Source organism: Aphis gossypii, unplaced genomic scaffold (genome assembly GCF_020184175.1).
Source record: "Aphis gossypii isolate Hap1 unplaced genomic scaffold, ASM2018417v2 Contig00253, whole genome shotgun sequence".
Classification (NCBI taxonomy): domain Eukaryota; kingdom Metazoa; phylum Arthropoda; class Insecta; order Hemiptera; family Aphididae; genus Aphis; species Aphis gossypii.
Window position 1 is genome coordinate 1 of NW_026083042.1, and position 26,579 is coordinate 26,579.

The 26,579-nt window shown below is 30.9% G+C and overlaps 3 protein-coding genes and 1 pseudogene across 5 annotated transcripts; 2 read left to right on the top strand and 2 right to left on the bottom strand.

Annotated features, from left to right (window-relative positions):
• The first annotated feature begins 7,381 nt into the window (after positions 1–7,381).
• LOC126553506 (uncharacterized) lies at positions 7,382–8,042 on the top strand. Its single transcript, XM_050208658.1, has 2 exons — positions 7,382–7,756; positions 7,821–8,042. Exons 1-2 carry the CDS (start codon positions 7,382–7,384, stop codon positions 8,040–8,042), a joined length of 597 nt encoding a protein of 198 aa, XP_050064615.1.
• A 6,809-nt stretch (positions 8,043–14,851) lies between these two features.
• On the bottom strand, positions 14,852–15,838 carry LOC126553507 (uncharacterized; annotated as a pseudogene).
• A 2,341-nt stretch (positions 15,839–18,179) lies between these two features.
• Positions 18,180–20,518, top strand: LOC126553519 (uncharacterized). Of its 3 annotated transcripts, none has more exons than XM_050208667.1 (6): positions 18,180–18,481; positions 18,862–19,007; positions 19,073–19,177; positions 19,259–19,408; positions 19,476–19,589; positions 19,674–20,518. In XM_050208667.1, exons 1-6 carry the CDS (start codon positions 18,310–18,312, stop codon positions 19,848–19,850), a joined length of 864 nt encoding a protein of 287 aa, XP_050064624.1. In that variant the 5' UTR covers positions 18,180–18,309; the 3' UTR covers positions 19,851–20,518. The 3 variants fall into 3 exon arrangements, with proteins under 3 accessions (XP_050064624.1, XP_050064625.1, XP_050064626.1); XM_050208668.1 differs by having other exon boundaries at positions 18,180–18,349; XM_050208669.1 differs by having other exon boundaries at positions 18,339–18,438.
• Positions 20,519–25,054: 4,536 nt separating this feature from the next.
• Positions 25,055–25,698, bottom strand: LOC126553508 (uncharacterized). Its single transcript, XM_050208659.1, has 2 exons — positions 25,344–25,698; positions 25,055–25,278 (listed from the first exon to the last, which is right to left on the bottom strand). Exons 1-2 carry the CDS (start codon positions 25,696–25,698, stop codon positions 25,055–25,057), a joined length of 579 nt encoding a protein of 192 aa, XP_050064616.1.
• Positions 25,699–26,579: the final 881 nt, after the last annotated feature.

The following is a 26,579-nucleotide window of genomic DNA, read 5'->3' on the forward strand; positions in this document are numbered from 1 at the left end:
TTCGTATTTTACTTGGGGGGTAAACCCCTACCACCCCCTCCGGACAACAACCGTCGATAAGCCACTGACTCAGGTGAATAGAACATAAATAATAATAAAATTAAAAACGATGTTAAAGAAACTATGAAAATAAACTTAGTAAAAATGTGCTCTTTAATCAAATACCGTACAAACTTGATATTTTCTCGGTCAAAGAAAACTAGGACATAGATAAATTCATAAAACAGTTTGAACTAATATCTGTCGTAAACGAGTAGGAAGATAAAGGCAAATTAATTATTTTATAATCATACTTTAAAGACTCAGCAGAAGATTGTTTAAACAATTAAAATTAAAAAACGAAAATATTACATGGAACAAAGTCAAAAATGAATTAATAACAGAGTTTACAATAGTAGGAAATAAACATTTATTTATAGCAAAATTACAACACCTTAAACTAATGAAAGGGGAAACATATAAAGAGTGTATAAAATATAACAGGAATATGTTATAAAATAAATAAAAATATGACGGAAGAGGAAAAATGTGAACATATATTAAAAGGATTAGCCGAATATGCATCAATTGCAAGCATTAAAAAAACTTTAGACAAACTTTAAGGGACAAATCTATAGAGATCGGAAGATAAGATAAATGGTGAAGTAGAGAAGTTAACAGGAGAAATGGTAGTTTTAAAAAATCATATAAGTCTAATAAAAATTGGACAAGCTCAAAGTAACATCTCATATAGAAACAATAATTAACAGAACATAGGGAGAGCTAACTTTAATAATGATGTCATGTTTTATAAAAGAAATCAACCCTGCCAACCACTTATGTTTAATAATCCAAATGAATATTATCAAAATTTTCCAAGATCAAACTTTTATCCAAATTACAATCATACCACAAACAATAATAACCAGATGACAAACGCCCAATTCCCTAGACTAACATTTATAAATTATCATTATAATACAAGTAATAACTAATTAGTCAACACTCAAGTCCCTACACACATTAACCAGGGAACAATGCCACCAACCAACTTTACTTATGGAAATTAAAATGTTCCACCAAAATGTTTTCAGTGTGGGATGCCAGGACACATAAAAAGAAATTGTAATACATTTGTACAAAAAAATGATAATTCCGTAGATATCTGGGTCTGCACCAAGAATAACCATACAATACTAGTAACATGTCATTAAATAACTTAAAAAATAAAAGCATAAACAACACCATTTATACTTAGTATGATAATTATACAGAAAAAATTAAAATAAAAAGAAATAATGGCAAAAATAAATGACCAAATAACTATATTGCTATTAGATACATGGGCGAGTGTAACAGTTAAGAGCAAAAATATTAGAAAATGTAATAAAATAACTTCCGAGGATGAACTCTACCTTAAAATTGCAAACAATAATAAAATAACTAAATTAAAAATGTTAGAAACAACTATGGCTCAGATAGAAACAGGAACGATAGTAATAAATCATAAGATCATTATATTAGAAGATCTATTCACATTGCACACCTGCAATAATAAAATTAGATATAACAAAAAAAATTAACACTATTCTAAATTTAAAAAATAATTTAATTACGTTTTATTATAAAGGAATCGAAGTAAAATAAAAAATGAAACAGGAAACAATATGCACAACCAACAAAATGAACACGTAATGTATTTGCATTAATTTCTATAAAAACTTCAGATAAAACATATAGATAATAGTATAGTAAAAAATGTAGATACCAGTAAATTATAGGTAAGTAATATACCTTGTAATATATATTTTTGAACAAACAAACTATGCCATTGCACACTGTGTTGGTAAAGACATCAAAATGAGTGCAGGGATTGCACAATAATTTAAAGAAAAATTAGAAAACGTAGACGTATCAAAATCACAGAATAAAAAACTTATAGAAATAATATTTTTAAAGAAAATTAAACAATGGATTTTATAATTGATAACAAAACATCTAACTATAATAACAAATCATATAGCGATAAACCCACCTACAAAGATATTTTAAACACACTAAAAAATTTAAAACATTTTTGCTTGAATCAGTCAATAAAGAATTTAAGACTACCTACCAAAAGCATAATAAGGGTTTGACACGGCCCCGTGTAACATCCGTTTGAATTCAAACGGCATTTACGCGGAAAACCGTTAATTACTTCTCTTATCAACCGCTAGTTAACGACGGATGACACCGATGCGCGACAACCGCGTCCGGACCAACCGAACCGCCGACATTGCGAACCGGACCTAGGCTCTTCAGTCTTGTGATCCGCGCCCGTACGCAAACATTACGATTTTTCACATACACCCACAATGCCCATCAACCTACACCATTTTCCCCACATATTTTACCATACATTAATTTTTGTTGTCATCCATTAACTTTTCCGGAATCATTATTAAACGAACATGATACCGAACGCCTCGCAGTGGCGTCATTTGGAGGGGGGCAGGGTGTGTGGTTGCACCCCTTACATTTAAAATATTCTCAATTGGCCTGCTGAAATAATGTACTATTTATTAAATAATTATAATTAAGTTATATTTTCATATTAATAATAATAATAGTATTTTACTGTCAATGAACAAATCAAGGTGTATTTATCAGGTGTCGACACTCACAAACGCCACCCGTTGATGAAATGAACGAAATTATTACTCCACTTGTTCTTAAAAAATTTAGTAGTGGAAACTTGTGTATTGACTCTACTCACGACACCAATCAATATAATTTTAATCTAACAACAATTGTAGTAATTGATGAATTTGGCGAAGGATATCCCGCTGCTTTTTGTATAAGCACAAAAATTGATGAGGTCCACATGACTGTTTTTTTTTTTCAAAAATTAAGGAAGTGGTTGGCTGGCTTGCACCAAGTGTATTTATGACTGATGATGCTCCAGCATTTTGGAATGCATGGACCAAGACTATGTCCCCTACTCTAAAATTACATTTATTATGTAAATGTATGTAAATATATTATGCATGTTGATAATAATTGGCGAAAGGATTTAAAGAAGATTGTTGGACCTCAAACGGTTAAAGCTTATATTTATAAAACTGTATGTGTTTTACTGGAGGAACCTGATGTAACACAGTTTGAAAAACTCCTTAACTTATTTCTAGGAAAATTGGAAGAGGAACCAACTTTACATAGCTTTAGAGCATATTTTTTGAGTCATTATGTACATCGAAAACAGTTATGGGCTGCTTGTTATAGACATTGTAGTGATCTCTCACTATCGTTTATAAATGAGTGCTTGATGTCTGCAGTTGGACAAGTTTGGTCGGAAAGGATTAGGTTTTTAAAAGTGAAACAATGTTAATAGAAATATTTATTAAAGTTAAAGTTAAACTTGTTAATAAAATTGTATATAAATTTGAGGACAGCATGTTAAGTAACTGCCCGAGAAAATTGTTAATCTAAAATTTGGTCATAGACTGTTGTCTATGTAGATGTTAACTAATTCTAATTCTAAGACAGACAGAGACCCGTATTTATATGGTTCTCTGTACCCCCTGGTTGTACATGATAGAGACTAGGAGATGGACAAAAAGGCGAGTCAGTGATTGTTGTTATTGTAGCTGCGAAAAGTGGTTTTACGCCTAAAAGTTAATTAACCCTGGGTTGGACTTGTTGTTGTGCTATTACGCCAAGGCGTGCGCATTTGTAATTTATGCGTACGGCTTGCTTGTTAAATCAACTTCTTAAATCGAAAGGTTGTTTGTGATTGTTTTTTCCATACGCCTTGATTCTTAGAAATCGCCAGCAAAATTAATTACTAAGGCTAAGAGTTTGGTAATAAAGTATTTACATGTGAAGGTCATGTAAATTAATTAAAATAGAAAAAAATTGTGAAACGACTCCGTCGGTTTACTACAACATGAAGCTATGCTTAACACCAACATGGTGTTATAGGCATTCCATAAGACATTGAAGTATGTATATGTATTTAAAAGGGAAAAAAAATCAACGTCTTGACATACTTCTCTGGAATTTACTAACAACTGTGAGGGATAAGAATTTTGAGCGTCTTGTAAAGTTGTGCAATGGTGGAAAGTAACACATTATGATTTATGTTAATGCCATTAACAGTCGCCATCGTTCTGCAGTCCAAATTCATAATTGTAAAATTAATAGAACGTCAGATATTACTTGGACTGTGATTTCTGAAACATTAAATCAAACCTATTTAGTGAAAAAACGTGAATCATGTGAATGTAAAATTATTTGTGTTGCATGTAAAGTTTGTGTACATTTATTTTTATGTACATGCTACGACTATACAATAAAAAATAATATGTGTAAACATATTCATATGGTAAAAAAGAATATGTCAGATGGCAATGATCTAAAAGCTAAAAATGATTACACTAACCCAATAGTTACTGATGAAATTTGTATGAAGATGTCTGATATGCAACAAGTTATTGCTCCATCGATAGTTAGTATTGCAAACAAAATTCAGAAATTCCACATCATGTTTGTATCACAAGGGGGTAAATTAAATGATGAACAGCTGCATAAAATTAATTTATCCCTAGATTCAAATTTAAAAATGATATATGAACAAGAATCGAATGTTCCTGTTTCATTAAATGAAAATGCAAGTCAAGAACCAGCAAATAAAAATATTCAAAAACAGTTATGATTTTTTTCAACTAAAAAACTTCGTTTAAAATTACCTGAAGAACAAAGGTTAAATAAACCAACATTAAAGTTAAAAAACAAATTATAGATGACTTGAACGAAAAAGATAGGACTCCTTACGTCCATATAGATTCACAGTTTGACCATGCATATGGAAAATAAAATATGATATTATGCTAATTATAATTATTATTAATACTTATTATTTTAGAACAATTTTATATACTTATTAATTATTATTTTATAACAATTTTACAATTATTTCGAAAACAATATTTTTAATTTTTATGTATTTTAAACTATTTTACAATTTTATTTATAAATTTATTTTTATTTTTATTAGTTAGTATATCTTGGTTCATGTCGTTCACGATTTTTAATTTTTAATACAAAATTTTGTCATGCATAATATTATATGTATTAGGTTATTTGATAAGAAATTACGATATAATAATTTATAAGAAATTTGCTAGTGGGCTGTCTCTAGACGCTCGTGAAGAGGAGCGTCTCTTTGGAGTGTTAAGGTACGGTTTCCCTGGAGCGTCCAGACGCTGCGTTTACCCTGTTTTTCCTGTAGCGTCAGACGCCGTAGATTTTATTATTCTATCCCCACTCTTTTAGTTTGATTTTACAAAATTAAATCAGAACCACTACGACCGTTGTCTCTTCCGCACGTAGTTCCCACATACAAGTTCTTATTTTTTAGTTTTTCAAAATGAATCAAAATTTAATTTTGAACAGTATTATTAATAATAATAATACTATTTGTGAACTGTTGCTTCGTGATGAAGAAATTGAAAATGTGTTACTTATGAATTTAATTCCGAAAAAAAGAAAACCTTTCAACAGTTTGTTTTCCACGAGGAACTCTGAAAGATCCTTTAAAAAATTGATAGGCGGGCATCTTATTAACGATGATGAAAAATTTCGGGAATTTCTTCGTATAAATCGTGAACAGTTCAATTTTATTTTATCTTTGGTTCAAGAAGAAATAACAAAGAAACCTACATTACGAGTACCTGAGCCAATATCTCCAGAGGAAAAACTAGCACTTACTTTGAGGTAAGATTTGATATTTTTTTAATAGAAATAAAATAAATTAGACAACGATTTTCAAAATGTATTGATCAGTTATATAATATACTATTTTATAAATCTTAAAATGGATGAAATATATATTTACAAATAATAAAGACAAAAAAAAAAGTCAGCAAGTGGGTACCGCTCTGCTGTACATTAGGGGGTGGGGTGGACCTCGGACTAGGGTAGATTAAATTTGAATGCAATGATAGGTATCATTGTATACGAAAAACGATTCTGAACGGAGATGATTTGTCAGTCTAGAATATATTATAATTAAATATTGTCATATATTCTATTTTGAAACAAATATTCCGATTTCATAAAAATTTAAAACTTAAAAGCTCAAAATATTTTTCCTATAATGACGAGTAGTATGAATTGGACAGTTCTGAAACATGAGCCCTTGAGCCCTTGAGCCTTGAGCCCTTGAGCCCTTGAGCCATGACCCCCTACCACCACCCGCTCTCACACGTACATGACGTATTTTTACCACCTACCACCACCCGCTCCCACTACGTGTGTGACGTATTTTTACACCGCTGCCCCCTGACCATCATGTATCCCCGCCACCTGTCGCAGACCCAGCCACTACGTGTGTGACGTATTTTTACACCGCCGCCGCGTATCGTGGTATCAATTACGCTTATCATATTATTGTACACGTACCATAACCGTACATGCACCATATTATTGTACATTCACCATTTACCGTACATATTTCAGTCACCAGTTACATTATGTATCCAACAACGTCTTTAATAACGTTTTTCATTACATAATGCAAAAAAATACAATAATCTGGTGTTAGAATCGAACCGGGTATGTACTACCTCTGTCGTACATATTTGCCCCACTTCAACTCTAACTCCATTGATAATTATTGTTAAAACTGTTATATATAATGCATTTTATGGCAACAAATAACGTCCTGATCAAATTAAAAATCATCGTCAGTAGAAATATGAAATATTCCATTACATCGACATGCATCGACAGGTCCGAGTAGAAATATGAGGAATTTATTTCAGTACATCGAAATGCATCGACATGTCCGATCAGTCTATTGTTATTTACATCTATAAGATATGTATTTAAGCCCCGAATTATGAGTCACACGTCCATCATTTGTCATTAAGGAATGTACCCCTACCTATTATTGTCTGAAATGCACATATGCTTGGCTCTACAAGAGCAGACAATCATTCAGTCTGTCCTCAGCCTTATACTGTTTCTCACGTCTCAACCGTTCTCTCGCAGTTTTTATATTTTTTCAGTGTTAAATATTTATAAGTGATGGCTGGATCAATCGCTGACAACTCTGCCTTGTATAAAAAGAAGACCTTACTTATGTGCCACCGACACCACCAGCTGAACTCATCGAATCTACTAGCTACACACTAGACTTTGCATCCCGTAAGTTTGTACATATTGGTTTTGACCCGAGTGAAAAATTACAAGTCGTTGTTCATTTATTAACTTCATCGCGGTACGTGCATATTACTACAGATTTTATGAAAAAATATTCGGGTTCATGGGGCATATCTTGTCGTTCATATCGACACACCACAAAAAAATATAAGCGAGTATATTTTATGAAGACGAAAAAATAAAACTATCGAGTATGATGTACAGCGGAGAAAATGTGTTGGTGATCGAAAACAAAAATCGTGATGGATGTAGAGTACTGTTGAATCGGGGCGACCTTCTTCGACTTCAATATCTCGAATGTTCTATTTTCGAGAGCATCGTGCGAAAAGAAGTATTCACCGCTCTATTGATTATAAAACAATATGAAGAAATTGTCGAGTACCTCGACAAGAAATGTAGGCAGCATAAATCACCGCCGAAAACTGTTGACGAGATGGTAGTTTTCATTAAGAACATACAAGACGATCGAGTCGTTAAATCTATACCAAATTTCTCCAATCAAATACAGATGTGTGCAGCTGAACAGTTAGCTGAATCATTGTTACACCATAGGGCAAACATCTCGCATGAGGTAATTAAAAAATATATTATTATTCCTTGAACAACAATTATTAAATATTTTTTTTAAATTTTAGTATTCCAATGAAACGACGGTCATTTCGCCAATGTCGTCACCAACACCAATGTCACCACCTACACCGATGTCAACACCACCACCGACATCACCACCACCGAGTTTCACAATGCAATCGCCGAGCAGAGCAGTCGATGAAAACGATGGGCCGTTACCTTTCAAACGCGATCATTATCGAAAACGTGCAACTTCGATTCAACCGTATCGGAAATGTATTGTGTAAAATAAAAAGACATGTAAATAAAAAAAGTATTTTCATTTATTTATATTAAGTTTTACAATATTTACAAGGTTCTTACTTCTCCATTAAACGGATTGTAAGTTATAATTTGGTCGTGTAATATTAAACAATATGCTGAAGTGGAAGCTGGAAACGCTTCGTCTGCTTCTAGTTCAATCCTTAGGTCGACAGTTGACATTTTTACATTATCGTTCTGCCTGCTCATATTAACAACTATAATCGGACACAGATTTTTGAAATCTGTTCGGTTCAGCAGAGGTGTCACTTCGTCATGGCCGTAGTAAGATTTTTGAAACTCTACATAGGCGTGGTATAATGTAGCCAACTTATTCCTCGTAAAGTCGCTTTGGAAATCTTCATAGGGAAACATTTCTGAGTTTAAATAGACCTTCAAGTTTTTAATTTTACAATGGTCAACAATTAAAATGTGACATTGTTTTATTCGAGCTATTTTTCCTACCAGTTTGAAATCCGATTATGACATATCTAGGTTTTTCTAATTTGTTAGATGTCTTCACTTTCCAGGAATGCGAAGTGTTTTGAGGTAAAAAAGGATATTCACACAACTCCCACGATCTAAACGCGCATGTCAACGGTTTCTGATTGTTTACTACTTTCAACAATCTTATTTTTTCTTATCACTGACCTTGACTATGGGCATTCTCCATAATATTTTTGTTATGTTTATTTTCACGTCTTTTAGTTTAGGAGCGTCTGCGACAACTTCATTATTCTTATACTGCTTAACGGCATTTATATCCAGTGATGCTCTGTTTAATATAAGTTGTTGGTTACAATTTATTAAAATACGTTTGTAATCTTCACAAAAACCGAACAAATCTTTAAGATTAATACAACCATTAAAATTGCCGCTTTCAATAAAATCTTTATTAGCATTTTTAATATCGTTATCCCAGCCAGAGTTGTGATGTGATGTAATATTCGTTTTATTATACGAACAATATCCCTTTAATGTAGTCGTTATACCTGGATTAGCGAGTTTTTGAATTTGAATGCCGTTTATCTCATATTTCATTTCGGAGAAAAGAAACGCCAGCCCGTTTGTTTAAAATCGGATGTCATCAGTAATATCTTCAGGTTTGATTATTGTTCCTTCGATTGTAAATATAACTCTCACATGGTAAAGTATAAGATTCTGTGTTATGTAGTGCGATACGCACTTCATCGTTATTGGAGAGAGCTGACGTAGAATAAGGTAAAAAAGAATGATATTCAATTTGAGTTATTCTGCAATCGTCGGTGTATCCGCCCGTAACATCTAAATACATGTCGTCCATATTAAATAGCGTTTAACGAACGTAAAAAAGCTAAATTGGATGCTGTTAGACTGTGTACAACTTGTCTTCGTGTCGAATTTTTCTTCAGAGTTGTTGTCCGGTTTGTGTTATTAACGTGGCTAACGGACTCTACACGTGCAGTCCTATATATATTAAAAAATTGCAAACCCATATCACGAGTCTTGAATTAATAAACGTACCGATATCGGCTCAATTCGTAGATCGATCAACTCGTCGTTCTGATTTTTTAAAATTATACTAGCATGCGTTATAGATGTAGAATTAAGTGAGTAAAATACCAAATGCGGCGGTACCTCTATTATTTTATAACCTGGAGGTACAGTCGGGTAAAACTCGTGTATTGTATGGCACTGCTTCCCGTTGATGAATGAACCTGTGGCTAGGTTTGATTCGATATATATACAGTTTGTTTTTGTAATATTAACCACCGTATCAGATTCATGTTTTACATTACATTGTACTTTTTAGTGTATTATTATCAGCTTTCAATTCGAATATTATATCTGTATCATGTAATATGCGATGTATTGCTGACTCGATTTCATATAATTCGTAAGAACCAGTAGGTATTGTAAAAACGCTACTGATCGCATAACCTGTGTGCTCACTGTATGCGAATAATATTTTATTACACTTGTCGTTTATATTTGGAATAGAGTTATTTGTTTGAAACCCCAGCAGACAAATCTTAGCATTTTTACTGACTTCTATCGGCGGGAAAAAGTCGCAAGACAATTCACTCGAGTCCCCGGTTAAGGTTATGATGTACATGACAGAAATCTTAAGCACAAGTGTCCACAGTTTGTCGTATTATATTTTTGGTGTTTATCGTAATTATATTCGATATCACAACCGTTGAAATATTTTTGTATTTCTAACGGTGGCGTTAAATTTCCAAAACTATCGTAATATTTAACTTTTTTTCCGATTTTTTTATACGCTACCCAATGCGTACCTGTACCGTTTTCGATGTCTAAATTAACCACAGCAGACTCTTGATGCTTAGCACTTGGAGGCAACTTGTCTCTGGAAAACTCACCGATGAAATGAGGTATTTTCAACATGTCGGCGTATTTTATAATCTCATAGTCGTACAACGCTCTCTTGGGTAACGTGGGAATTAGTTTTTTGTCGTTTTTCTAGTTTTCTTTACCGATCCGCCTTTGTAAGGTGCTAGGTATAAACCTTTACCTTTAACAATTTTATAAGACTGCCCCTTGTGCGGTGTAAGATATAAACCTTTCCCTAAATGAATAGGTGTGTTTTTACCGGAATTTAATTCATTTACGACTTTAACTATATTACCGACACCGCCGGTAAGAGCTCCCAACGCCGATAAACCAGCGAAAATAGGTATTAAAGGTAGAACACCGCCCTTTTTCGGTATTGGTATAATTCTCGGAGTTTTCTTGTTTTTAGATTTTTTTTGATTTTTTTTCGCAGCCGACAGACATGTTCTTACTAACTTGGTTATATTCTTTTCGTTAATTTTATTTTTGATTGATTTTTTGCTGCCGAAACCATCTGTTTAAATCCGCAATCAGCGCCCAACTTGCGTTTCGCCTTCATAGCTGTAGTAACCAACCAGGACACAGCTTTTTGCTTAATACCAGTGTTTTTAGATTTAAACACTTCCCAAGCTTGATTCTCTAATATTTCGTCAGCTCTTTGTCGATCGGTTAACAAATTGCTTTCTTCGTATGCGATATCGTGAGCTCTGGCCAACTCGTCTAGTCTGTTTATTCCCCGTTCACCGCGTGCTAATCTTTCTTTTAATTTAGTACCGGGACCAGAAAATCTGGAAAAAAAAACAAAAAAAAAAAAAATGTAGTTTGGATTTAATAATAATAATATATTTTAGTGACTTACCTATAGCCAGGCAGATGTAATTCCACAGGTAGATGATTTATAACTGAGTTAATAAGACCAGAACCTTTATTGTTGTTTCGCTTACGAACGCGAGACATCGTGTGTGACGCTTTCAAGTACATAGCATTGATATTTATAGTGAAAAAATGCGCTTCATCGAGCAACAGAAAAAACTACGAATTTATAACATTGATACTCCGGATACAATACAGTTTAGACATGGTGAGCTATTTCCAAACACTATACGCTCATTGGTGTTGGGGAGTTCCGGTTGTGGTAAAACAAATTTAATATATTTTCTACTTGTTGACGAAAACGGTCTACGTTTTGAAAACGTTTACATATACTCTAAAACGTTAGAACAACCAAAATATAAATTATTAAAACTTATAATCGACGATATTGACGGTGTTAAAATTTTTACTTTTTTCGAGAATGATAAAGTCATTCCCCTTGAAAAAGTTTTACCAAACTCTATATTTATCATGGACGATGTTATTGGAGAACATCAGCAAGTGATACGGGAATTCTTTTGTAGAGGGCGGCACAATAAAATAGATATATTTTATCTGGCTCAGAGTTATTCAAAAGTACCAAAGCAGTTGATCCGCGACAATTCAAATTTGATAGTATTATTCAAACAAGACGAGACAAATTTAAAACATGTATACAATGAACACTGTTCGGGCGATATGACATACATACAATTTAAACATTTCTGCGTTACGTGTTGGAACCGTGACAGATTTGCATTCGTCGTTATTTGTAAAGATAGCGAGCGCGATAACGGACGATATCGTTATGGTTTGATACTTTGTCGTTTTATAAGGCGATGTATAAAATGAAATTTTCCATTTAAAACGCAGTCATGAAGGATGAAGGTAGTATATTAGATGAGTTAGTTAAGGCTAAAGAAAGTATTAAACGAAAATACATCGCTTTAAAAACCGGCTCAGATAATGTTCAACAATTAATGTCACAAACTTTTAAACCTATTATCGAGCCCTTAACTAAATTATCGAATACAACCGAATAGCCGTCGATCAAAATAAAAAATAACGACGATCTTAATGAAAAGTATCAACAAGAAATTGAAAATCGTTTTCACTCTATAGATTTAGACAAAACCTATGGTCCGAAAAAACTTTCAAATGGAAATATTATCTTGGGCGATAAAGAAGTAAAATTTATTTAAAACTTCGAGAAAAGAGAATCGACTTTACTACTTATTCAACAACCTCGGGTCTAATCCAGTTATTATTTTTGAAAAATCCACTTATTTACACCGAAAACGATCTACAAATATATAAATCTATATTAATTCAGACATCGGCACATTTGACCTTAAAAAGTAAAAAAATCAAAAAAAGTGGTTCTAAATATAAGGATATAATACATAATTATTCCCCTCCGGTGGCCGACTATCTATGAAATTGCAGAAAAATAACCTAGTGTATTGGGATAATCCGAATGAGTTAGTCGATCGGTTACGATTACTTTTGGCTTCGAAAGCTGCTGGTAATACAGGCGTCTCCAATGAAATAATATCGATTTTCGAAGAATTACTTGAAGCTGGGCTAATAAAACGAATACCAAATGTCTAAACGCGATATCGCTATTGAACTACACAAACCGTCACGGAAAAACTTCGTAAGGCGCTGAGTCAACGTATATGGAAAAAATGATTTATGGCAGGCCGACTTGGTGGAAATGATACCGTATTTAAAGAAAAATAAAGGTTACAAGTATATTTTATGCATGATAGACTGTTTTACTAAATTTGAGTGGGCCGTGCCATTAAAATCGAAAACTGGAAAAGAAGTCACAAACGCAGTGTCTAAAATATTACTATACCGCTCACCAAAACTTTTACAACTAGATAACGGTAAAGAATTTTACAACACCATTTTCGACACATTGATGACCAAATATAATATTCGCAAATATTCTACGTTTAGCATCATGAAAGCGTGCATTGTCGAACGATTTAATCGTACATTAAAAGAAAAAATGTTTAGAGAATTTACGGCGCGTGGTTCACACGAATGGATTTCAATTTTACCAAAGCTGCTTAACGAAATAAACAATTCAAAACATAGAACGATAGGAATGACTCCAACGCAAGCAGATTTAAATCCTTTGTCAGTTACAATAAAAACAACTTGAGATTAATAATGAGAAAATTAAATTCAAAGTTGGTGATAACGTCCGTATCAGTACACAAAAAGGTGTGTTTACAAAAGGTTATTTACCCAATTGGTCTACGGAAAATTTGAGATTATCAAAATAAATAGAACATTGCCCGTCACTTATCAGTTACAAGATTATACGGGTAAACCGATTTCCGGTGTTTTTATTCGGCTGAAATACATAAAAAACACCCGACGACGAATATCTGATCGAAAAAATTATACCTAAAAAGCAAAATCAGATGCTTGTCAAGTGGCTGGGATTTGATAACACGCATAATAGTTGGATAAATACACGCGATGTTAAAGTATAGTGTCAGTAGTATTAAAACCATGAACGTGTTTGGAGGTTCTCCAGCTAGTGAAACAAAAAAATTATATCAGATATTCAGTCAAGTAATAAAACATTACAAAATGAAATAAATAATCAGCAGAAAGAAATTCATAACATAAAAAGTAATGTTGTTCATCTACTAACGCTGGAAAATCGCATGTCGGAGCTGTTTAATAATTATATAGAAACAGATACAAAACTTTCTTTTACACTTTCTTCTATAGACAGTGTAAATGCCGAAATAAAACGCATAACGGGTATATTTGATGAAAATTCTTTACCGAATCATGGATCATATATTTCAGATTTAAACACTCGTTTGAAAATCATCGAAGAAAATTATATTAAGAAAAATTAATTTTTTTTACATAAATGTCATTTTTGTGTAAAATCAAACCTGTTACGATGTCGTCCTCGATCATGGACATTCAATGCATTCTTGGAGCAAAAAATAAATATTTTATTAAAGAATTGTCTATTGTAGACACAGAAACATGGGCGACTCAACACTGGATTTTTAAAAATTCAAAATCTATACAAGACAACAAGAGTCGAAAAACTAACAAGTGGTTAGAACGTAATTATCATCAGATATCTGTAGATTATGGTGATATCGAATATGAAGAGCTAAGTAGAATATTGAATTCTTTAAAGTCTACATACATTTACATCAAAGGCGAACAGAAAAAACAACTACTTATAGAGTTTATACCTCACGTCACAATCATCAACATTGAAGACTTGGGCTGTCCTCGACTGGAACAAATTTGAGATGAAGAAAATTTACCTTGCTGTATTTTTCATAAGGATTTAAATCCTAAACAATGTACATTCTATAAAGTATTTGCTATAAGGAAATGGTTTATAAATAATTCTTAAAAATTGTATACATTTTATTGAATAAACATGAAAATATTTTAACATTGTTTTTTTTTTATTTATATGCTAACATACATTTATATAGGTATGATAGCATTTACACAGGTTTTTAAATTAAATATGTATGGGCTTCCATCAACCTGAAACAGAAACAACATGATTATTAACAGGAAAAAAATATTATAAGAAAACATTGTAAACTAACTTAAATATCTAACAATTATACATTATAAATATGAAAAAACTTAATTATCTATCAATTATACATTATAAAGGGGGGAAATACTGTAAGTTTATACACTAATCTAACTTAAAAACATTCTGTTAGACAGTATTTACAATAATTTCAATTTGAGTTATTTTACAATCGTCGGTGTATCCAGCCGTGACATCTAAATACAAAGGTTATATACAATAATCTATCTCAAATATAACAGACTATATAACGTATAATATTTACAATAAAACTAATTAACAGAAAAAAAAAATATAATATATAAAATCAAGAAAAGTAATGTAGAAGGTTGGAACCTTCATCTAATCGTCCTCGGGTTCATCTCTCCTGTAAAATTAAGAGAAAATATTAGTAAAATAATTTAAATATTTATTTTGTAATAACTTACTCTATGCTATAATGACCATGGGCCAGTGTATTTATTTTATCTTCTAACACCACCCTCTTATCATCATAGTTGTTATAGGTCAGCTTCCTGGTCTTTATCGTTACTAGCTGGTGGTTGAATGACCGTATTGATACATTCTCCTTGTATACCTCCACTCCAGCTTCACCAAACAAACACTTCCTATGGTCTTCCATCGTCATGTGGTTCTTAACAACATGAGCTCTGATACCCTTCACCTTGATCTTTTCACCACCAACTCTGTCCTCTGCTCCAGCATACACATTAAAAGCGTAGGACTTTGCCCTCAACGCACAGAACTCGGTAATCACATTCCCATCCACCTCATCAGAAAAGTACCCTGGAGACTTCTTTCTTTCTGCCACATAACATGGATGGTCATTGGACAGGTTGGCGGTGTCCATCCGGTCCAACAAGTTACGATTAGCCGCCAAGTCTGCATAAAAGTCATCTGTCTTGATATGATATACTAGTGAATCTGGAAAAATAATGATATTAAATTAATATATTATATACATGAGTATAGTTTTAATATATTTACCTGTATCAGTGTTCATTAATTTTATTTTATCTCTATAGAATTTCTTCATTACATTATAATGGTACTCGTACATCATCGTCTTGGATATGTCCAGCACAGTGAATCCTGTAAATAATAAATGATAAAAATGTAATTTAAAAAAAGTATATTTACCAATATAAATAAGTTTGTCAAATCTAATAATCTTATTTTCCAGGGCGACAACATTAAGGTTCTCATTGTAATTTGTACAGTGTTTGAACGTACACTTGTTTATAAGTTTTTGCAACCTCCTTTCACATGACACCAACTCCATCTTCATCTCCTTCCTCTTCGATTGCATTGTTTTACCTGTAAAAATAAAAATGTTAGTAAAAATAGAATAAATTTAATAAATAAAGTGACATACCAAATACAGCGTTATTCATTAATTTAAAAAAGTCTTTTTCAAAATCATTCTTCGCCTTCTTCCTCATCTCGATGTTCAACTCAATATATTTAGCCAGGGACGACAGACTGGTTGAATTGTATTACTCTATGTACCTGTAAAAATAAGAAATTTTTTTTAAAAAATCTGTTTAAAAATCATATAAAATATAATTATTTACCTTTTCAACTATAAGTCCATTTTCAATCGCCTGCTGCAGGTTTCGATAGTGTATAATATAATTCTCCTTCTTTTCAAACGTTGCCATCAACTTCCGTACCTTCGAACCACTTGGCATACTGTTTTGGGGTAAGAAAGGCAGGTCGTTATGCTCGTCGTGTAGGTGTTGTGGGTACGTCACGTCCACCTCATACACACGTCCTATGGGGGAGGTGTCATCCAAATCATCCAATCCGTTTAATGTAGGTTCAACCCAGTTGAACCCACCGTACGGCATGTACTGTGACATAGCCCATCCATATGCCCTGTTCTCCGATGAGTTTCGTACGTTCGGCCGGTTATAGGTCGCCTCAAGTTTCAAATTAAATTTAATCGCATGTTTTTGTACGTACGTTTTCAATAAATTTATTAGCTCAGGTATAAGTGGACGGAGAAAGTCTGAATAAATTTTTGTATTCGTGATATTTTTAGCGTAGTACCACGCGATCTTCCTATTTGCGGACGACGAAATTTCATTAAACCCGGGGGATTTAACGAGATCCACACGCGCCTTCTTCGCCCTAGCAGCCGACACGATATTGGCCGTCGAAATGCGTTTACCATTTTCACCAGTAGTGTAAGATTCTTTAACAGAAAAAAAAAAAAAAAAAACTAATTAATATCTATTGCGTTGAATTTAATGTTGAATCTATTAAATTTCTAATTATCATCGCGTCTGATGTATTTATTTAAAAATTATTACAAGTAATGAATATAACTATCGGACTTGTAATTTAATAAAACTAATTTAACGACACATAATTTTAAAAATTTATTTTAAATCTTACGATATTTCTTAAAAAAAAAAAAAAATCTACGGAAGAAAATCAGTGGGTCTTTTAAAAATCTAATAAATTCAGCGCTAATAAATAAAACTAACCTGTATTGGCGTCTTGCATTTCATATGCATCCATTGCGAACATACAAATATCATCTTCAGTTAACACGTGCGATCCGCCAGCCGGGACATCTGGTACAAAAATTTGAGGTGCTATCTGGATCTGAGGAGCGACAGGAGGCGCATACCGAATAACGCTCTCTCGACGATGTGCGGGCACGTTAATGATATCTTGAAAAAATTATTATAAATTAATATCATGAATGATGAAAAATAATATTATATAAATACGTACCATGAAGATTTTTTTGGTGTCTATTAAGATCTGACTTGTATTTAAATGTCGTTGGGCAAATAGTGCATGGGAATCGAATTCCGAGATGAGTTTTTTTATGGGCGACCAAATTACGCTTCATGGTGAAAACTGACTGACACTGATCGCAATTAAACATGATGTAAATGTTTAAGATAAAACGGATGAAAATAAAGTATTTAAACACTTGGAAAAAATTACACTGAGAAAAATTGATAATACTGTTGTGTAAGGACTGTGAAAACACGGAGAGAGCAAAGGCAAAATAAACGCTATAGATGTCCTAGAACAGACTGATTGTACATCGGTCGACAACAGAGCAAGTGTCTTAGCATTTGCAGTGATGAAGACAAATTAAGCCAGGGCTAGGTAAAATATTAATTGGGTATTTACCATGATAATTGTGTACATCGCTATAGATTTTTAACTATTTTGGGTATCAACATGATATAAGAACACGGTATGATCGCAAAAAACCATTTTTCGTTCTAGTCTGCGCAATACGTCACTTGCTTACCCATATTATCAGTAACATTATTGGACTTCTTATCAATTGGGTTTTCAATTATTTTGTTCATTGTTGTTTTTCAACAAACTACAAAGTATAGCAATATTATTAGGTACTTATTAGTTCATCGAATTATGCGAATTTGTATTGTGTTCTTGCATACTTTCACTTGAAACAGTTTAATTTACCTGCAATGGCTCCTGTATGTTCTGTTTCTGGATGCACTACAGGGAGTAAATCTAGAAATATATTAATTACCAGTGAGGAAGAAATAACCAGGATACATAGGTTTCCAAAGGATCCTATCATCCAAAAGTTATGGGTATCGGCATGTAGAAAAAATAGACCAATACATATTTCATCTGGTTAGAAATAGATCATTAATTAAATATTATTTATGATTTTCTTCAACATAATACAATGTTTAATAAGATAATTAAATAATAGTATAAACCTATTCAGCCTTTACAGATAAGAAACAAATTATTATTAAATTATATACAAATTTGTTTAATATACATATCGCTACCCTCCACAGACTTCTATAGAGTATTATATAGAAATCTGTGCTACCCTCATGGCAATATCTCTTATCTTAATTTTTTTATGATTAAATTCCACATTAACAAAACACATTTAATTTATGAAAATAATAAAAAAATTCTGTGACAAAAGCAAAGTTGAAAACTTGTCAAAGACTGTTTTTTTCTCATAATATATTATATTTTTAATTTTTTTTTTATAGCATATGTATGTTCATTACATTTTTCCAATGATAATTATTTTAAACCGCTGATTCAAACAATGCTGAACTATTCCCCACAAAATTGTAGAAAGCTAAAAGCTGATGCTATTCCTACATTAAACTTGCCCGGTGATGAATTAATTCCAGTAAATACACATATTAATTTGAAATTAAATTAATATTATGCATTAATTTATATTTATGTTTTAAGTCTAATCAAGTTATGGTTAATAGCTGGGTGTCCAGAACTAGGAGTCCTAGAAATAGTATATTTACTGTCATAGAGTGTGATGAATCCAAATCTCAAGACTATTCGGTTTTTTATATAATTATAAAATTACACTTTTAACTTTTTAATATTAAAATTGAAATTCATATTTATCATTTTTCATTACAGTGTATTAGTTCAGCAGAAATAAGTGGTACATGTCTCAGTTCTGGTTCCACGACATCAGTGCTTAGAAAAAGATCTGGCCATTCTTTGAAGCAAAGATCACCAAAATTTACTGTGTCAGATTATATAATGCCAACTAATAATGATTCTACGGTTAACTAAAAATTATTTTATAAAGATCGTATTCAAATATTTTATTATTAATCTAACATTTTTACAGACTTTTCTTAAATCAGAGAATATGACTCACAGTCCAGTTCCTTGCAGGCGTTCTTTGTTTAATGCATCTCCTGATGACATTACTATGCCTGATGTTGATTATAGTGATGAAATGGTAAGATATAATATGTATAAATTTATTGTACTTTTATAATTTTGACTGTTCTTAAATTTTTCAATATTATATTTGTCTGTATAGGAAAGCCAACTCTGTGTAGAAAATACTAATGAATTAGATGAAGTAAAAAAATTGCTGGAAAAGTGTCAAACAGAAAATATCAGGTTATATACATTAGTACATTACATATTTATCACTTACATCTTAGACTTAACATTTAAAATATTTGTTTTAAATTTTAGTGTTGCTTGCTTATGAAAGGTATTCATAGTTTAGATTTATATAAATGTCCATATTATTATTATGTTTATCACTGGTAGTATGATGTGCATAAAAATGTTTTTATCTTTACAAAGAAAAATTTTTTAAGCTATGAATACCCATTATATAAAATTATTACATAATATTTTATATTAACAACTTTATTTGTGGATTGGATACTTCGGCAAAGATTTTTTTGTTTCAGGTTAAACAGCCAAAATTGAAGATTGATACGTGACTACCGGATAGCTCTATCAATCAATATTGAGGATTTGAAATCCTAGGAATGATTTTTAATTATAATAATCTATAGCTACTGGTTAGCTTAGAATTAAATATGTAAATTATAATACCTGTGTAATATATTAACTTGTACTTTTTAACTTTTGAAATTGATTATTTATAAATATTTTTTATATAATTTAATGAGAGTTATTTGGGGATGTGTGTTCAATAACCATAGGCGTGCACAGACTTTGACTGCAGGGGGGGCCCTTTAAAGATTCTTGTACTAATGAATACTAGTATAATTAAATATTTAATTGTTAATTTTATAAAGTATTTATTTAATTCAATATGCAAATATAAAAATAAATACAAATAAAATATAAAAATAAATAATAATAATAATTTTAAACTGAAACTGAAACAGCATAATAATACATTAATACATATAAAAAATAGTGAAATACCGTAAATAAAGTAATTGACAAATACACTGTGATAAAAAAAAAAATAGACCACTAGCTGATATCAGATAAATGTTCAATTACCTACTTGTGGATATAATTATATGATACAAGTCAAAAAAGTATTTAGATTCACGATACAAGATACATTAAAATAATGTATCTCGATACAAGATACAATATACAATTGTATCTCAGATACGTATCTTAAATACTAGTATCTAAGATACTGCCCAGCCTTGACTGTATCTAATGATAGTTTTTTTATAATGCGATTATTGACAATATACTGTAGTATATATTTGTGGATATATTGCCAAGCATTTTTATCGAGATATTAACTATAAATACTGTATAATCGATAGTTTTGTTTAGTACCAATTAAAGATAGAGGAGAGCCTAAAAACAGTAAATATGCATCTAAAGCACTCTAAAAATTGTTTAAGTTACTGAATAATATTTAAAAAATTTTATTATTAATAATAATAAATGTACTATATTAATAAAAAATATTTATCAAAAGATTATATTATTATTTATTAACTGTCCAAAATTTGTTAGTATAGGTGGACATTTGATTGAATTTTTAGGGGGGCTATAATAATCCAATGTAAAGTGAGTAGTGACCCTGCCTCACCTTTTTATACAGAAGTGTAACATATTACCATCGATTTTTAGGGGTCTATTGAAATATTTAGGCGAGCTAAGCCTCCCTAAGTCCCCACTGATGACCGCCTATAATTGTTAAACTGGGATTTATCAATATTACCTCAATATGACAAATATTTTGAATATTTTAATTTATATTGCACTCCGCATAAAATAAAAATAACTGCATTAATTAACCAAACATATTTGAATATAACTAATAGTTATTAACTATACATAAGACCAGGGCCTAATTAACCAATAACATTTAAAAGTGACGGGGACTTAATATTTAACAGTCTCCCTAATTTGATTTTGTCAAGTCGAGCACTGGTCCTAACTAGAGGTCTCTATTACATGTGTGGTTAAATTTATGGATACACGTGCAATTTCATACATCTTGCTTCAAAAATGTTGTATTAGCATAAAAATACAAACGTACAAATATTTTTAGTTTTTAGTATTTTACGGAAATTATTAAAATTTTTTAATCTTTTTAAATATATTATTTTAATTTAATACGTTTAGTAAATATTGTGTTTTAAATACACGTGAAATAAATACCTGGGATTTACTAATTAATTTAATATAGGACAATTGGGCGTATTATTACTTTGACAATACAGTTTTTGTTTTAAAGGAAACTAACTTAGAATTTAAAACAGATTTTAAACTTTCCATATAAGTTATATGGGAAAAATATAAGATTATTCACTTTAAACAATTCTACAAGGTAATCTTTTGATATTAAATAAAATAGACTGAAATAGTGAAATGTAGAAATGTAATAAAATTAAAAACAAAATAAATTAAGTTAACGTTAATTGAAAAAGAAATATAATAAGTTAATAGTTAAGTTAATGAAAATCCAAAAGTAACTAGTTAAGTTAAAAAGTTAAAATAAAATAAGCTTTTTAACTCATTAATGCCCATTTTTTGGTAAAATGTATTTGGATTTCAGACTAACAATTGCCATTTTGTATTTTGATTTTTGACAGACTTAAACAATTAGGTAATGATATATATCAAAAGTATTCAACAGTTTTGGGTATGCAGTTAAAATTGAGAAATGTAATTATAAAACAAAAGAAGTGTATTGAATTAATGAAAACAACTAATGAATTACAATTTAATCAAAAATTCAATAACATTTTAAATGGTTTATTTACCCCAACTCAAATTCAATTATTGTTATATAAAAAACAAAAACCATATAAATGGGAAACTGAAGACATAACATCAGCTATAACATTAAGAAGTCTTTCAAAAAAGGCATATATTTATTTAAGAGATAAAAAAGGATTCCCATTACCAGGTTTGAGAACAATAAAAATACATTAAACATAATTAAGATGTTAACTAATTAATTAAAAAATAGACATTAAATTTTCCAATATCTATTATAGGACTTTCTACTTTGAGACATTGGGCTAGTATGTTTAGTGTAGAAAAGGGAATTTTAGTTGATGTTATGAATTTATTAAAGGTCAAAGGTAACATTGAAACTTTATTTATACAATTTTATTATTATTTTTACTCAAATGAACTAATAGATTAATAATTTTGTCTCTTTAATGAAGGAAGTACTTTAAGTCAAAATGAAAAATTGACCGTAATTTCGTTTGACGAAACTTATGTAACATATAAGTTGTGTTATGATAAAAGTAACCAACAAGTCTTAGGACCTCACAAATGCGTTCAAACCGTAATGGCTCGAGGTTTGATATTTTAGATTATTAATGAAACATAATTATAAATATACGTTTTTATGTATATTACCTAATTTATTAAGTTGTTAATTAAAATTTGTATCGTTTAGGTCTAACTTCTAATTGGAAACAGCCAATATTTTATGATTTCGATCAAAGGATGACAAAAACATTGTTAATTGCAATTATAACTTCATTACATGATTCTGGATTTGAAGTAAAAGCTGCAGTGAGTGATATGTAATGAAGGGCTGTGGTCTAGCTTAGGCATTACTTCAGATATCACCAGTTTTGAACACCCCATCACTAAATCGTCCATACATGTATTTGCTGACCCACCCCATTTATTGGAACTGGCAAGAAATCACTATCTTGATCGGGGATTTGTTCTTCACAGTGGTACCAATATTGGAAGATACATTGTTGAAGATTTAATTAAATTACAATCAAAATCAGATTTCCAATATACTTTTAAGGTATCTGAAAAACACATAAATGTCTCTGGTCCAATGCGACAAAATGTAAAATTAGCAGCTCAGTTTTTTTCGAATACTGTTGCTAATGCTATTTCTTACTGTGGAAAAAAAAATGTATTGCAAAAAAGCCATTGGGATGAGGTTTGTTGAGTGTGTTGAATATTTCATCAAATTAATACAAAATAAAAATATATTTACATTTCAATAGGCAAGTACATGTTTTAAGCTTACAAACAACTGGTTTGATCTTTTAAACACACAAGTCCCAGTAGATAAACATGCGAAAGGCTATGGCAAAGATCTTGATGTCCATAATAAAATTATAGATGATATGGATGAATTTATTTCAAAAATGCGTGTTCATAAACATAGAACATTATTGCCATTCCAAAAAGGTTGACAATAAAAATATATTTTTTCTTTTACCTCTTTAAATATAATATATTTTATATTATAAATGAAAATTATACAAATACATATGAAATACCTACCTATTAAATTGTATTGCAGGTATACTCCGTACAAATAAATCCCTCAAAAATCTTTTGAATGATTTAAAAACAAATTACAAGGACATACAATATGTCATAACTCGGAGACTGAATCAAGATGTTTTGGAAAACTTTTTCAGTTTTGTGAAAGGAATGTCCAGAGGAAATTATCACTTAACTCCTCTTGAATTCAAATATAAGTATGTTGAAACTTTTAGCTGATATTTCTGTTTGTATACCTATAAATTTATAATTGTTAAGCTTTTACGTTTTAAAATTGTAATAGGTAATAATTAATAAATATTTTTATATTTACATTAACATTGTTTCAGCCTCCGTTGGTATTTGCTTGGAAAAAATACCAATGTTGTATTCACTGAGAATCGAAATACACAAGACTCATCAGAAGAGTGTTTAGTAGACTGCTTAACAAATGAGATATTTAAAGAAGCGGATTTAAATATTGAAGTGGTTCAGGAAGTTGATAATTTTGAAGATTTAAAAATTCCATCTGATTGCATTGAACTGTTAGAACATTTCGAGATTGAAGTTAGTATATGTATACCTGCATTTTAATACAAATGCAATATTTCAATTAATATAATAATGTATTCCATTAATTATACATTTATACTCACATATATCACATTATTTACATTTTCTATGAATATTTTTGACTGTAGACTAATTTGGATGCCTTAAATCTAAATATGATTGAGGTAGACTGTCTACAGTATATTGCAGGTGCTGTTGCCAGAAAGTTTATTGGAAAGTATCCGGAGTTGGCAAAAACATCAAAAACTTCCAAAGATGGATTAAACTGGGTATCCAGCCAAAATAGCGAAATAATTTCCGCGAATGTAAAAATCGCGAATTGATAATAGCGTGAATAAAAATAGCGAATTATAAAAAAGAGCGAAAATACATAATAGCGAAGATAGAAACAACTTTATTCAAAGTGAACTGACCGTCTGTCAGGTTGCTTAGATTATTAGTTAGTAAAATAAAGGTGTTTGTTTACAATACGTATAATATTAATAATTAAGAGTATAAATGTCTATAAATAATGTTAAGTGTGTCTCTTATATATTTTTTGAATACATTCATTATAATTATAATATCGTTAAGTTCTAATAATAATAATAATTTTAAATAAAATAATTATATTCAATTTAAACATAATTGTATCTAGGCATTCAGTGACAAATTATATGCTATACCTTTTATGAAGTTCTTATTCTCATTAGTATTATAATTTGTAACTAATGCATGAATTCTTTTATTACAGTCCTTGTACTTTTTTTTTTTCTGTGGTTGTTCTCCAGCATTATACTGCTCTCGTTTCAATTCTTCTATATTTTGAACTTTCTTAATTCCATCGATGAATTTCCATATATTAGGGTGGCTTGCTCCTAAAGATATGTATAATATGTATTCTATTACTAAAGATACTAATTATTAATAAAATAATACGAACCAATAATAGATGTAAATCCTCTGTGCCACCCTTCAACAGCGTTGTTTGTTGTTGGAAGACCATTTTTGGCTGAATAGTGACAATTCCAAATATCAATAGGATATCTTGGTTGTCGTCGAGTTTTTCGTCTTCCTGTTATTTTTCCTACCCAGTTATCCTCGAAATAATCCAAGAATGGCATTAACAGGTCTTCATTTTCAACATAAAATTGTGTTTCTAAAATTTCTTCATATGCATTAATAACATTATCTGGTTGAACATAGGCCAAAGCAGCTAGCATACGAATATGAAGAGCAAAGTTAGAATTATTAATATAATTTTCGACTAGACCAACATTTTGAATTTGTCGCCACATACATTTAGAAAAATGAAAAAAACAACCTTGTTGTTTAGCATGTGGAAAAACAGTTTTGAATGCATTCATTGAGGCATGCTCAAAGTCCATTATTACCGATGTAGGATTTAAAGATGGTTTTATTTCTAATAAATATTTAAGAAAACGTGTATATGTTAATTGAGATTTATCGGTTAATAATGCATAAATGGTAGGACTAACTATTTGGTCACCTTTTTGAATAATCACATGAATAGTGAATAACTGATAAAAAAGTGAAGGTACCGTTTTAAAAGTTCCATCGACTAACCAATTAGTTGATTGATCCATTAATTTTAAATTATCTTCGTTCGAAAATATTAAAATTCGATCTTGTGATGCTCCACTGTCAAATATTAAAAATTGTTCTCCTTTCATCGTTTTAGTATACTCATCAGCAATTTTAAGGTCTCTCACTGTCTTCGGAATAGGTGGTGCGCATTGGTTACGTGTCCGAACTCTTCGTATAGTGTGTTTTAAATGATGAACTGAAGGCATTGCACCGGCTACTCCAGGTACTATTTGAACAGAACTGATTATATCATGTGGAGTATTTTGTGTATGAACAGCCGCTTCTTTTATCTTATTCACAGCCATTTTGCATTGGATTTTACATGGATCGGGAACATGATTATGTGAATTTTCCTTAGGTTGACTTTTAATTTCTCCGTTTATCGTAATTATTCTACCTTTACATGAACTTTCTACACAACGCCAATATATTGTGTTATTTTGTTTTCTATCTTTACGATACAAAAATCCACTATACAATAATAAATCTTTATTTTTATTACTTTTTACAAATTCCATTGAAAATAATATTAATACATTTTTTTACTGCACACTTTTTTTTTAGTGAACCA

Excerpts from the sequence above, each read along its gene's own strand:
- LOC126553506 (XM_050208658.1), top strand. The coding sequence starts at position 7,382 with ATGTACAGCGGAGAAAATGTGTTGGTGATCGAAAACAAAAATCGTGAT. Across the intron at positions 7,757-7,820 it reads GGGCAAACATCTCGCATGAG|TATTCCAATGAAACGACGGT; the intron begins GTAATTAAAAAA and ends TTTAAATTTTAG.
- LOC126553519 (XM_050208667.1), top strand. The coding sequence starts at position 18,310 with ATGGCTCCTGTATGTTCTGTTTCTGGATGCACTACAGGGAGTAAATCT. Across the intron at positions 19,409-19,475 it reads CAACTAATAATGATTCTACG|ACTTTTCTTAAATCAGAGAA; the intron begins GTTAACTAAAAA and ends ACATTTTTACAG. Across the intron at positions 19,590-19,673 it reads TTGATTATAGTGATGAAATG|GAAAGCCAACTCTGTGTAGA; the intron begins GTAAGATATAAT and ends TTGTCTGTATAG.
- LOC126553508 (XM_050208659.1), bottom strand. The coding sequence starts at position 25,698 with ATGTGGCGACAAATTCAAAATGTTGGTCTAGTCGAAAATTATATTAAT. Across the intron at positions 25,279-25,343 it reads AGGATTTACATCTATTATTG|GAGCAAGCCACCCTAATATA; the intron begins GTTCGTATTATT and ends ACATATCTTTAG.